The sequence below is a fragment of the Dermacentor andersoni genome, chromosome 1 (genome assembly GCF_023375885.2).
Source record: "Dermacentor andersoni chromosome 1, qqDerAnde1_hic_scaffold, whole genome shotgun sequence".
Lineage (NCBI taxonomy): Eukaryota > Metazoa > Arthropoda > Arachnida > Ixodida > Ixodidae > Dermacentor > Dermacentor andersoni.
Window position 1 is genome coordinate 272,165,401 of NC_092814.1, and position 14,858 is coordinate 272,180,258.

At 43.1% G+C, this 14,858-nt stretch overlaps 1 protein-coding gene across 1 annotated transcript; it reads left to right on the forward strand.

Moving 5' to 3' along the window:
* The first annotated feature begins 10,516 nt into the window (after positions 1–10,516).
* LOC126547655 (uncharacterized) lies at positions 10,517–12,861 on the forward strand. The gene is made up of 3 exons (XM_050195596.2): positions 10,517–10,624; positions 11,571–12,155; positions 12,643–12,861. Exons 1-2 carry the CDS (start codon positions 10,619–10,621, stop codon positions 12,150–12,152), a joined length of 588 nt encoding a protein of 195 aa, XP_050051553.1. The 5' UTR covers positions 10,517–10,618; the 3' UTR covers positions 12,153–12,155; positions 12,643–12,861.
* Positions 12,862–14,858: the final 1,997 nt, after the last annotated feature.

The window sequence follows — 14,858 nt, forward strand, 5'->3', positions numbered from 1 at the left end:
AGTTAAAAAAACCTCCTGAGCTTGAAGAAGCTATTTAATGGCAGCATGATAATTGTCTATCTAAAACTTCCGCTCATTGCTAGATTGTGAAACGCAGCTGATTGCTGATTTCTTTCATCACGTCAACTGCGCGCGGGTGATGTTCTTCTTTCTTGTGTTGCTATTAAGAGGAAGCTTTAGCTTGGGAGCTCCTATCTAAATACATTGGAACTCATTTTTTTTTCAGCAATCACTGCACCAATTTTGATGGGATTTGTTGCATTGAAAATAAAAAATTGGATCTAGTGACTAGGGAAACAGAATTTTTATTTATGCTGTGGTTTTTTAGAAGCATTCCTAATACTGTAATATTGGAATAAGGTGAACGGTCAAATTTCCAACTTTATACATCAACAATAAAAAACGATATCATAATTCTGTAAATGGCACCTAATAATACTTCTAAAGCAGAGAAATCTATGTATTATACACCTCTGTAAATGTACCACTAATTTTAACAATTTTAGGTAAACTGTAAACTTATAACTTAGAATGTTTACTGTTTAGATGCTTTAACTTACGCAGTTTACAGAACTGCAACATTTGTTTTTGGTGCTACTTTACGAATTTGCAAACTTCATGATTCAATTTTTTGGGGTTATTATTTTGGGGGGAATTCTTGCTTAATATTCCAAGCCCTGTATCAAAACCGTGCTTGTTGAGCCATCAACATTATTTTTTATTCTTTCAAATTCAACAAGTGTTGACAAATCCAGTGGTTGCATCATAAAAGTGTTTCTACGTTTTACATGTATTTGAATATGTAAATATGGACTTCGCCTCGAGCTAAAACTTGCTCTTAACTTTAGGTGTTAAGATAGCGCTCGTCCTGTGTCCTCCTCTTGGTATTGCCGTCGTTTTCCGCGCTGATTTTAGGAATGAAAGGAACATATTTAACAGGGATAAGCGGGCTAGCTGGTGGTCGTTATTGGAATGCATCATGTAACCGAACAAAAACAAGGGACAAAGAAGGACAAAGAATCCAAACTGGCTGACCATTGTCGCCACTGTCGTAATTGCACGCCTAGATTCCGCGACACTAAAGTCTTGAAGATGTTTGCGTCACAACTGAGCCGAGAAATATATGAAGCTTACTGTATAAAAATGCAATCTGGCAGCTGCGTAAGCAGCTCTTCAGTGTCATTGAGCGATAAAGAGTTCAAATATTTACAAGCAAGTTTGTGGCACTCACGCCCGCATGCCAACGTCGAGTGATGATTGTCTGATGATTAGCAAGTGTGATTATGATACGTGTATAAATGTGGGATTTCCCGGAGTAAATCTTAGTTGAAGTTCCGCACCTGTCTTGTGTGTTCCTTCTTTGTCCCTTGTTTTCGTGCGGCTACATGATGCATTCCAAGTATGAAAGGAGAACGTTTAACATCTATCAGGCCAGAAATGCTGCCTGCTTCAGTTTCTTAAGCGCAGCATGCGATACGGTTTAACGTCGGCAGGGGTAAAAGAAAGTGACCAGGTGGTTTTCTCAGTGCAAGTGCCCGTAGTCGCTAATGAAACGGCTGAGAGAACTGTCTCGAAATGCACGTGGTGTAGTACATACACAAATGGACCGCTGAACAACAGCGACATACTGGTATACTGTTAGGGCTTAAACGACATGGCTGAAGAAGCAGCCTGCATACGCAGAAGCGATAGCTGCTTCAAGGCACTTGGTTCACCACCACCGAAAATGTTAGCAAAGCCCGCTTATTGACGCCACACATCTTCTTGGCATTTGTGCAGGTATATATGCTAGCAGACATATGCTTCGAGTACAGGGAGACTCGGAGGCTCCGAGCGTCTCAGCTCAACTCATTTCATGACTAAATAGAGGCAAAAAAGACAGAATCCGAGCCACTCTTCTTTACTAAAACTATAAGGAGTAGTTCAGAATTCAATATAAGTGTGATATTTATTTTATTATTAGAATGAGACGAATCGTTGGGATGACCATACATGGGTCTTAAAATAGGCTCAATTTTCGGAAATAAAATAAAATAATGCAACATGTCTTTGCAGTAATAAATTTCCCAGTCCTGGGTGGGTATTCTGTCAAACTTTCATAAAGATCGGCCAAGATAATTTTTTAAACGTCTATAAAATGTAACAATTGTCGATTTTTTGAGATTTTGGCATCTTGGAAATTATATAGCCAAATAAATACGTGGTGTAGCTGGCACTTTTTTTCATATTGCGAGAAAGCTTTTAAACATTTGTGAAAAACATTTTTCAGCTTCATCACCTTAGCTAAAGTGGCCCAAGAAGACGCCTGATTTCGGGATCAGTCAGCGGAAGTTGCTCAAAAGCCGATATTTGGCAATTTTTCAAATATATATATATATATATATATATATATATATATATATACTCAGGTTGACATGAATTCAACTTCCCGTGGACCAATAATAATAGTGGTGTACATATACTAAAACAATTTTTGCAGGGTACAATGCGTTAATTTTAGAGTGATAGGTCTTAGAATTTGTAAAGTCTGCAAGTCGCTCTTTTCTAAAGTCTGAACGCTCTTTTCCACCTTTAGTGAAACACGAATTTTTTTCAGGAAGTCTGTGCTAAGTTTAGGAAAACGAAGGTTGATTCCTTTCGACAGGGACATTTCCTCCCCTCGTATAAATATTCAGCTAAAAATTAAAAATAGTTGGGACCCCCTTAGTTTGTCCTTATCTGAACAAATCCAAGGATGCCCGTAGCTTTGTAGACGTCTCGTGCCCGCTTTAACCTGCAGACGCTGTTGCTTCGGCGCCGTCAAAGAAAGATAATTCGGTTGTACACCTTTCGAGGCGAACGCATCAAATGGCCCATTGGACAAGAAAGCCGGCGTCTGTAGCAGCGAAACGGAACCTAAATTCCCATTGGTTACGAGGCCATGGCATCAGCACGCCTCAACAGAGCAAAGCTGGCGAAAGGGAACACCTCCTGCCGCAGTAGCGTGCTAGGTGTTGCGTGAGGGGAGAAGGCATCGTTGTGACGTCACGTCACCCTCGCTCGAGCTGTCACAAGCCCGCGTTACCCGCACGTTCCTTGTGCGTGCACACTCGCGCCTGCGTCCTAACTGCGTTAATACTAAATCAAAACGCGCCAAGCGTCTCAACGCACTCGCTTGTCCGCGAGGAGTTCCTAACACGGAGGGTTCCTCGGTGGCGTTCAAATGGACATTATTGGTTTCGCATTCACAACTCATAAGAAGTGCTTAGGTATCCATAGATTTTTTTGTCTATTTCTGTTTTGTTTTTTGCTAACACGTACCCTTACACGTTTTAGAGGGTGAGGTGAGCTTCATCGTGATGTGTATTACTTCCGCTTCAACCAAAAAGTTCAGAAGCCAATATGGACCTGATAAGGGAAGTTCTACCTGCTGGCTAATAAAAAATAACTCTCCATTGTGCCTTCGTTATATGTATATATAGACAGAACGTTGACAAGCACGACAGCCCAAAATATTTGTCACAAAAGGCTGTTGCTGCCACGGGGGAAGAATGGCAGAAACTATGAGGTGACGCAGATGCCGGACATTCCAAAGAGCTACTTTGGCACTAGACAATAAAGCGTGCGATCGTGGCCTAATGGTTTGAGCTTTGGGCTGCTGCGCTGGATGACTCAGGTTCATTGCCGCCACGGGTCTCGCATTTTCTTTTGTAGCATTATAGGCCTATTCACCCGCTTTAATTGCATCTAACACAAAAGATGAGTTTTGATGAGCATACGCAAGCAGTGTCTCACATTGTGAACGAATTTGACAACTATAGTAAGACATGCGAGATATACAAAGGTCACTTTGATAAACGAAAGGGTGCAAGTTAGTCCGCGACGCGCGCGCAGCTTTAGAGCCGTCACAATTTATGCATGAGATCGCATACTTAGTGAGCTAGCGGGGCTGGCCTATCATTACAGCGAAGCTGTTAAGGGCTAGTTCCCCCAGGATCGTGTGCGTGTGTAGACACAAAACTCCCCATACGTGGGCCGATACCGAAGATAGTACAATGCCGGGCCAACCCGCGGCGGAGGTGCATTTCTAAAGAGCCCATATACACAGCTTCACTCGTCATCCTTGTTCAGAGAATGGAAGGACACTGTTTTTATGGCTAATCATTCGGGCTCTTTTAGAATGTTTTTTTTTTCCATTTGTGACATCTCTTGGGGCTCTTGTAAACATTCATAACTCATAACTAACCATCTAGTCTTAATAAACACAACCATGCTTAGCGCATGTCTTCTGGGGCCTCAGAAAGTCAAATTGATCATCACTACCATTTTATTATTTTGTTGAACCGATGTAGGCTGCAGATTATTGCCGCTGTATTTATATATCTTCTACAGGAGATAGATGGGCAGGCCTTTCGTGCGCAACCTTTCACTAGTTGCTTTTCCTAGAAGGGCGTGTAGCGATACGAATACGTTTTCGACGCCTTCTGCTCCTATACCACTGCGGCACCGTATTGATGGACGTAAGCGAATCCAGGCAGTGTGCGCTTTAGCTAAGCTCAAACAAACGCATATCAACGAGGGGTTGCTTACCATGTTAAGCTCTTTCCTTGGAGCAAGTCTACCGCCAGCCCCCCTACGAGCTGCCGTAATTTTTTTTCTTTCTATTCTTTTTTTTTTTCAATTTAGTTGCGGCCCTTGTGCACTCAGTCTTGATCATTGGCATCCACACCTAAATGTCGTATGCTTATGGCTGTTAACATGACACGAGAAAGAGAGGGAATAAATAAAGAGGGCTGAAAGGTTAACTGCAAAAGATGTCCGGTTGACTGCCCTGCTCGGGGGACAGGTTAGATGAGAATAAAAATATGTGAAAAGGAATAAGAGAAGATTTGCTGACCAAATTCGGACACATGGAAAACGTAATTTGATCAAAAAGTGATCAGAAAGGCTCGTTGATCTTACAAAAGCGCTATAGCGTTTCACGAGCCTTGTGCGGCGGTGAACTGTGCGTAATGTCTTGTTTAAAAATAAATTTGAGCGTTTAACGGTCCGAAACTGTACAGTGTGTTTTAAGGGACGTCGTAGGGGAGGGCTCCAGATCAATTTTGACCACCTGGGGAAAGTACACCTAAAGCACGATACATGGGAGTTTTTCACATCCAGTCCCCATCGGAAGTCGTCCGCCATGGCCGGGAGTCGAACCCACGACTTCATTCTCAGCAGCGCAACACCATACGTCACTTAAGCCACCTTAGTAGGTTTGCATTTCTACAGTCCTTTCGGTAGACATAAGGCCGGTGGTTCAACGGCGCTAATTCGTAGACGATCAGTTGTCGACTGAGACACGCATCAGGCAGTCGATATAGTTTCGGAGCAAGAGCAAACAGAGCCTGCATCACAGAGAGCCATTACTGTGAGGCCGCTGCAGGCTTTCGTAAACGCAAGTCAGAGGCTCAGCTCACGTAGGAAAGTTGCCTCGTGACGAGGGAGTCGAGTAGAGGTCAGTGCTGTGGCGACGTAGTGTAGATTGCAGCCTGGAGCGCGTGAAACTCGGGTGGTTTAATTTCTGTCGTGGTAATGAATAAGCGAGTCGACCAAGTTGTTCAGTATGCAGCGTCAATCCTTTAGAGAGGGTTTAGAATACACTGACTGTTTGTGTGATGCTCTCGCTGATTCATCAACAGATACAAAATAATACAGGTGGAGGAAATACGGTAAAAAGAAAGAACAAAAACAAAAGGAACACGAACGTATGTGTTTACTATCTGACATTTGGGTTAAAGGGGAAGAAGACTGAAGACGAAAAGAGGAGAAAGTGAACATCGCGCGCGCGCACCAAACCATGCAAATGATGATTTTAGGCAGGTATTCAGGCTGGAACACTTAAAAAGAAAGTGCAGTAGAGCACCAATTCCTTTTTGTGAGAGCGGCCACGTTCCTAAGCAAGTCTCCTGAACACCCTGCTATACCTTATACTAAAACATCTTACCATATTTTTCTCTAAAAGTGCAAAAAAAAAAAAGGAGAAATCCCTAATATGTTTTTTCTTTTGTTGCCTACTAAAGTAGTTAGGAGGTATGAATCTCATTGTTAAGGGTGCTAAACAACATGAATACTGTATGGTACACTTCCGAGTAGGATGAATGCCAGGTACTGAGTTTCCAAATGCTGTAAAGAAAAAAAAAAACACGCTTTGGTCTATGCCTCATCCAAATCGTCTAGCTGTGGAGCCTGGCGCATTCCCTCGTGCAGCTACTGCTTCGAACAGCAATTTTAGGTTCATGACCTTAATTAAGCAAAAACCGCGGATAAGGCGAAAATAAACATGAGTGAGCCATTGCAGACGACTTCCATTAACCCTTTGCCAATTACTAAAAACTGCTATTACTTTTTTTGTTCGCATCTGCAATTAGATATTTAAAATACACTTTCGGATTTCTAACGTTCGCACACCAAAATATGACCAGAATGCAGGGCGTAACAACAGTAAAACACGCGACTATAGGTTACGCCTTAGCCTTGTGTCATCAGGATGCCTCATTCCTTGAGGATAAGAAAATTTACGGGCTATCATAATAAGTATTTATTTGCTCTTGATCATACTTGTTACAATGTCGGTCTCTTTTCTCTCTGAAGCCGCCATGCACCGCGGTTTATTTCTTACCGTTGCCGTTGCGTATCTTCCAAGAGACAGCGCATTGAACTTTTGTACAAAACTGCTTTGAAATGCCCATTTGCTTTCTTTGTACGCAATGTTTATTCTATGAGCAGAGTAAACGAGAAATAAGAACCTGTAGCTGAGTGACCGTTATTGGACATAGAGCAGAAAACTTTTACCGCGTCTGCGATATCCACAGTGCACTTCCTCTTCTTCGCTTAATCTTACCCTCCCCTTTCCCTTTCCATCAGTGTAGGGTAGCCAACCGCGCTCAGTTTTGGTTAACCTCCCTGCCTTTCGTTCGTCAATCGCTGTCTCTCCCTCTCTCTCTCTCTCTCTCTCTCTCTCTCTCTGTAGCTCCAGAGAGGTTGAATATGTTTTTCCTTTAGTTTCTTCGGGAAACTCGTTTGTTTCACAAAGCAACGAGAGCTCTGATTGATTTGTTTTTTTCGCCCCAACCCCGGAGGCAGTCTTTCGAAAACACGTCGCAGAACTGGTTCGCAGATCCAGACAAATGCTTGGTAAATATACTTGGCTTACGTTCGTGTTCTTGGATCTGAACGTATTCCGCAGCCGGCATTATTCATTGCAGATTATGAAAGGCAGTCTGTGTTTAGGTCGCCCCATCTTCTTCCTTATTCGCTTCTTTGCTGACTGGCCGTAGAGGAAAGGTATCGGCGACGAACACGTGCGAGTACCTCGGCCAAATGCGAAACAGTTCGACGCCACAGAGCTTTATACAGGCTAACTCACTAAACAACCGGTAGCTTGGCTCGTATACTAAAAAAAAAAGAAAAGAAAAATATTTTACGTAACTGGCATTTTCAACTTATTATCTTATTATCGTGCCGATCACTCTCAGGAGCAGCGGATCACAGAACACTGGTCAATAAGGATACGCTCTAACCCAAGAGACGTTTTGTGAATACAACCCAAAGGCGGGAGGACTAATTTACAATGTTTTTTTCTTCGTAAGTGCTGCCTGCAATAGTCGTTTTCAATCGCTAATATATAGTAATGATAATAAAAGCAGCATGTTTTTTTCGTGCTACCCCCTCTCTCATTTAATACTTTCAATAGAGGACATAAGTTACCAGTACCATGAGCAAATAAACACAAATGTATCGAACCGCACGATAGGTTGGTACGTGTTCTTGTACGAATACTTCACACGGACGAAGTTTTTTTAAACCCATCAAATCACCAAGTTGGACCGAGTCAATCAAAAGCCATCAGTTTATATTAACAGTCTTTAGCCCAAGCTCTAGCAATCCGACAATAAGCCCTATACAGCGTCACTTCGACTTCGAACCTGCAGCAAAATAAGTGTTTATATATATATATATATATATATATATATATATATATATATATATATATATATATAGGTTAGCATCATCTAAACACGCTGTATTACCCACTAAATATTATGAAGTCTTATATGCTACGTTTCTTTTTTTAATTTTGAATTGCATTCTGGGGTTTGACATGCCAAAACCACGATTTTATTATGAGGCAGGCCGTAGTGCGGGACTCGAGATTAATTTTTGACCACCTCGGGATCGTTAACGTGACCGCAATGCACGGGACACGGCCGTTTTTGCATTTCGCCCGCATCGAAATGCAGCCGCCGCGGCAGTGATTTCATCCCGCGACCTCGTACTTAGCAGCGCAACACCATAGCCTTTTAGACTGCCAGTGAAAGTGGCAGGCAAGACAAATCAAACTGTAAGATCAGTTTCATGTTTCTAAAATTCTACCGGGACTCCGTTTTCACAAAACGTTCTTACACTAGAATTGTTCGTAAGGGTAGATATATGCAGCCAATCATTATGTAGGAGATATCATTAGCAAAGGCAGTCGACCAGTGGCAAACAGAACTTACCTACGAAAACCTGAGTTAATTTGGCCCCTGTTCATTTCTCTAAGAGATGCTTTAAAATCGTGAGTAGCAAATAGCTCACTTCCGTATACTTGAATTACTGGAAGAGGCAGACATTGCTCGAACATAAAAAGAAAGAAATTGGAATGCTCAGTTAGATAATGAACCGCTAATTGCCTTGCATATTATTCTCTTTACAACACATTTTGAATTTGCATGAAGGAAGATTCCTACTTTTAATACCGGAAGAACAAGAATCTTAAGACTGGCGGCTTCCAAATATTCATTCCCGAAATTTTATAACCAACGCATTGGCGTCCTGTTTGGTTTGGCCGCACAGTGCGTAATGGAGGCTTTTGGAAGATCATTAACTTGGCCAGCGTGTACTTTCGAGTATTTTTGGGATGGATATCTCGAAACTGGTGCTTGTATGACGATTTAAGATGAGCACATATATCACTTCATCAATGTCAGGTTTCATCACTTTCATCAATAAAGTAAATAATCAAAAGTGTCATTAGTAGACACCTTAAATGAACTATTTGAGCATTGATATCCAGGCCAGTGTAATGCAATCATTCCGTTTCAATGCTATTAATTTTGGCCCTTGGTCATTGGTGCGATCGGCGCTCCGTCCATGTTATCAACGGGATTGTCTGGCCGTGAACGGTAGGCGATAAGAAGGGAATGGACCAAGCCAAATCAATCCTTGCACTGGGAGGGCGCTGTAGCCCAAGTATCGTAGGCGTGTCGAATAGTCCACCTGGAAAAGACGAATTTTACTTTGTTCCTCGTAACAATTTTTACAGATATCTTATCAAATTAAACGAAGGAAACATTATAGCTGTTCTTCCGCAGGGTTACTGGTGAAGGGGAGTTCAGCAAGCGCGACGCATCGGAGCAAGAGGGTGTTTCCTACCGTAAATAATTTCTTCACCGTTTTTTCTGCCAAGGCACACGTTAACTATGTCATAGATAATTAACTTTCGCGTTCAACAGTCTGAGAAAATGTTTTTCGTAATTTTCTCAGACATTTATTAAAATACAGGAATCTACTAAAGTGCGCATTTCATTTCGGGATTTCCCTCGTCTGATGTGCGCTTCAGAAACCGAATTCGTTGCGTTTTATGGTTTCACATACGTTTGACGTACCCTTAGTATGTGCACTGGTCGTGCATTGAGCAATCCGAAAAAAAAAAATCTACGTCATGAAGACATTTTCTCTTTTATTTACCACCGTGTAGACTCATGCCCCAATAGCGTAACTCAGGTTTCCCGTTCCGAAAGCCACTTCTTTCCGGCTTAGATTCCGGGATTCTCGTTTTTTTTTTTTTGTCCCTTATTCCTAGCTTCGCGCATATCGGTTCCTTCCTGTAATTGGAGATGATCCAGTCCTTATTGCCGTGAACTCTGCAACGGCTTGTGCGGACCGTACATAGTCGTCACAGGACAATGCTTCGTAACATAGCATAAATTATGCATGAGAGACCATCACACAATCATTTATCTAACCTTCCATCGTACTTACTGGTTTGCATTTCGCTGGGAAAGGACCACCCGAGATTACCACACCGTGAACGATTGAATGGGGTGAGAGGGCGAGGGAGAAGAAGAAGAGAGAAGCAAGAAACGAGGATCAAAGAAGAAAAGTGAGCGAGTGAGCCCTCGGACGCCATGAGCCAGCCAAGGAGTACGGGGGAAGGGCAGCAGCTGGACGGGGGGGAGTACCCACCGTTTCCGCGCCAATGCTCGTGCCCGTGCCACCGCGTGCTCCTGACAGCACTTACAAGGCCAAATGAGCCCTCGCCCTTACACCCTTGCGCCGGTGTCCGCTTGCCACGCCGGCGAGTGAGCGGTAGAGAAAGGTGGTGGCTGGTCGTTGCGTCCATCTTTGTGTGTCGCGCGCCTTTTTCTCGCGTCGCGACGTCATCCTGTGGCTCGATTCCCAGGTTTTCTTTCTTTTTCCTTTCGAACCTCTCTCCACGCAATGTCTACCTGTCTATAAAAGCAAGTGCGCTCTGCAAAAGCTTTAGATCAGCTCCGAAAGACCGAGTCAACAGTATTTCGCTGATCGCAGACGACTGGCGCACTGCTTAAACATGAAGGTGAGATTTGCGGTTTCGCTTCTTGTACCTTTCGTCACAAATTTGTCTTTGAACGAAAGTGCTGTTGAAATCGGTTTATCTCAGTAAACAGCGATGTGCTTGTATGATGACGTTGTTTTGATCTTATCATTAACGATGATGGTTTCTGATGGCATTACTATTGAAATGGGACGCCGACAAATAGTCACGTAGGCTCCTCGAGTTAACCAGGTTTTACGGCAGCCCTTGCACTCGCGCGTTTTCCACATCGCTACTTTATGTTTCTTTTCATTAAAATTGCTATCTTTATCTATCTTCCGCAACAGTCGCCATATTTTGTCCATTTGCTATAGAGCTCTTTTGAATAGCACAGTAGCCAGTTGTACACTGAAAATGGCTAAATGTTGAGGACAGAAATCACTGACTACAATGTTTATAATTTTCTTTTAATTTTTTTTTTCTTTCCGACGTTCGCGTGCACACACACAAATTTTGATGCTGGGTCGGGGTCATAAATATGCATTGGACATTTCACTTTCGCCCTCATCTACTACCCATTGCAATTTAGAGCACCAGTCGACCTCCTGGTACTCCCAGTTGCATTATACTCAATTGTTATATTTTTTTTCTATTGAAGTGCCTTTGCGTTATCTGAAGCTTATTCCTCTGGGCTGAATTTATAATTGTCTTGTCTTTCGCACAGCTTCATACGAGCAGCAGAATCTAATTTTACCTTGCTCAGACCTCTACTCTCGTAAAGGTGCACCATCGAAGAAAAAAATATACTAGCACATGTACAAGCATGCACATATTGTCCACAACTCCCATCAAGCGAGTAAAAAAGAAGAACCATCTTTCTATGTTATGAACGAGTAGAATGGACGAAACAAAGCTTGAGTTTACAGGGCAGCTTTGATGAGTCAAATGAGGCACTGATATGAATTGTTTTGCCGCTGTCCACCCGCAGCTCCTGTGCCTTGCTGTGTTCGCTGGCGTAGCGTGCCTTGCCCTCGCCGATGAAGCCAAAAAAGACGAGAAGGCTGCCGGAAAGGACGAGAAGGTCGAAGGCCGCGGAGGTCTCATCGGAGGGTATGGTGGTCCTGGGGCGTACGGCGGAGGCTTCGGACCCGGAATCGGAGGAGGATACGGAGGCGTCGGAGGTGTTGGCCCCGTCGGTGGAGTTGGCTACGGTGGTGGCGTCGGCGGCTACGGTGGCGGCTACGGTGGTGGCTACGGTGGCGGTCACGGTGGCGGATATGGAGCCGGCTACGGCCAAACTGCTGGAGGCTACCAAGGTGGCTTCAAGCAAGGAGCTGCAGGATACAACCAGGGCTCGGCAGGCTTCGCTGGAGGTGACTCGTTTAGGAACGTTCAGGGCTACAACAACCAACAGGGGTACAGCTCCAACACAGGCTTCTCAAAGACCGACTCGAATCGCTACGGAACCGGTTATGGCCAACACGCGGGTGGCTTCTCTGGTGGCTCCGCGGGTCACAAGTCTGGTTTCGGAAGCCAGCACCACGGCCACGTTGGCGGAGTCGGCTATTAGAAGGCAAGGAAACCATCCTTATCGGCATCGACTACACTCCTTTGCCTTCTATGGGTGGCAAAGAGAAAATTGGTGCCATGCATGCGAAACACTGGTGCGCTTTCCGTCATTGTTATTGATATCGCGTGTTATCGAGCGTTTTTATGCGTTTGTTTATTTTGAGCTTAGTTCTAAGTTGAGTGCTGGCTGAACCCAACTGATTTAGTATGGAGAATTTCTTCTAGTATGGGTATGGGGTATGACGGGTAGAACTATAGCCATCGGAGAGCCTATTCATATGCAAGTTTCCGTTTAGTTAAGAAAAAAGCAAACAATGCGAGTATCAGGAAGCAATTGACTTTGATAACGGTAGAGCCTGCTGCGGTATTGGAGAACCGGGCACCTTAGACAGGGTTTAAGCAATTGTCTGCTCTTTGTATTCATGTAACAGACGAATAATTCCAAAATATTTATCTTTCTTATCTGTATTTTTCCTTGCCATTTTTTTCAGGTCTGAAGCATCAACTCTAGTCGTCTTTTAAACATCACCTACTGTCATCCTCTACTCTCGTGCTCTCCCATACTCCACCGCAAGACAGAAGAAAATCATAAACGCTGAGGAAGAAACTTCAGCTCAAGCTACCAAAAATGAAAATGCAATGCCATAGAACGTAAAACCGTTCTTTCTTTAAAAGAGATTGTATTTTTGTAATAAAAGTATCCACTTGTATTCCAAGTCTGCGTGACTCGTTTTCCTTGCATAAATGCAGGCTTTGGCCCGACGCGCTGCTCAATAATGCCGAGCTTCTAAACCCTAAAACTTATAAAAATGCCTTCTTTTGCTCTCTTGGCTCCAAGATTAAAAGAAAACGGAAAGAACTTTGAGAATTTGTCAAATCTAGCCGTAAAGACGATACTGGCATCCCATCGCTTGTGCACAGCGATGCAACGGTTGCGGATAGTGATAAGGCGAACAACTTCAAGCAGTATTGTGAATCAATTCTTTTTTTTTTTCTCGCGCTACATCTCAAAAATTACCGGATTGGCTATGCCTCGAGTGTGAATATATGCCCTAGATGATAATAAACGGCTTTGGCATCATAAAAGTGCTACAAAATGTAAGTAATAACACGGCTCTGGGCCTTGATGACATCCCAAAAGTTGTTTTAAAATCTTGCGCCTCTGTCCTGTCTTAGTATCTTGAGTTATTATACAATCTATCCCTCGACACGTGCTCACTTCCACAGGATTGGAAAATGGCCAACGCTGTACCTATTAAATAAAGAGGCTCTCGCAATTGCGTTGTAAACTACAGACCGACATCCCTCAGAAGTGCCCGTTGCAAAACTTTGCAAAGTATAGTACATTACAGTATTTTTCTTCACCTTCAACTTATTTGGGGATTACCAATAACATGGTTTTAGGGCAGGTTATTCTTGCACCACACAACTGAACGAATTTTATTATGGTCTGTTCAAATCGTTCGACCTTGGTCGTGAAACTCATTGTGTATTACTAGATTTTAAAAAGCATTCAACAACATTTTGCATGTTCTGTTATTGCATAAATTGTCTTTCCTCGGATTACCTAGAATCATTCCTCGACAGCTGCAGTCACTACCCCTGTGGCCTATATCAAGTGGTTGGGATCAACGGAATATAATCGGCGACAACTTCTGTGTCTTCTGAGGTGCCTCAGAAGTCAGTGCCTGGGCCACTGTTATTCCTCATTTTTAATAATGAGACATCGGCATAACATCAACAATCAGGCTTTATGCAGATGACTGCGCCACATATAGAGTGATTAATAATGATTCTGATAAATTGGCGTTACAAGCCGACCATGACAAAATATACACTTGGTGCAACACGCTGTCTATGTCTTTAAACATCGCTAAGTGCAAATACATACGCTTTTCTCGCAAACGCAAGTCACTTCTAGCCCATTATTATATATATAACCAGCGCATTCTGCAAACGACTAAAGCAAGATATCTAGGCGTCATCTTTTCATCAGACCTGACTTGGAATCGCCACACAAAATAAGTAACTTTAAATCTGCATGCACTCTCAACTGTATTCGCTAAGTTTAGACATGCCCCTCAAGAATTAGAGGAACGACTATACTTATTAAACATTTGTCCCATTCTCGAGTATGCTTACATTGTATGGGACCCACTAACGCAGAATCTCGCCGAACGCCTGGAAATGTTTCAGAATCGAGCGTCTCGCTTAATGTCTGATAATTTTAAGTTTCCTAGCAGTATCAGAGAAAGAAAGAACTTGCTCGGTTAACCTAAGGTGTCATTGTGGCGGAAGCTTGCCCGCATCACCTTCCTACGCGACGTCTACCTTAATCGCACAGCCATAAACAGGGACATTTATTCGGAATCGGCAGCATACGTGTCCATTCGCCATGACCACCCATTTAAGATGAAAGAAATAGCCCGACGTACATTTCTCTTTATAAGTTCAACTTCCCCCTTTCTATCAAGTAGGATCGTTTCCGAATAAACAGCGCCAATAGAATTGCGCCGATGCAGAGTTCGCTACTTTGAATGTTCAAAATTCAACCCCCAACCCCATTTCTCAAGAAAATAATGAAAAGCATTTATTTTCAAGCAACTTAAAGGGCCTTCGAATTTCTTTATCCTAGTTCGACGGTTATTAATGATTTAAAGGAGGTGAAGGAACCCTGCATACTGCAAATTCACTGCGGCCCCCAAAG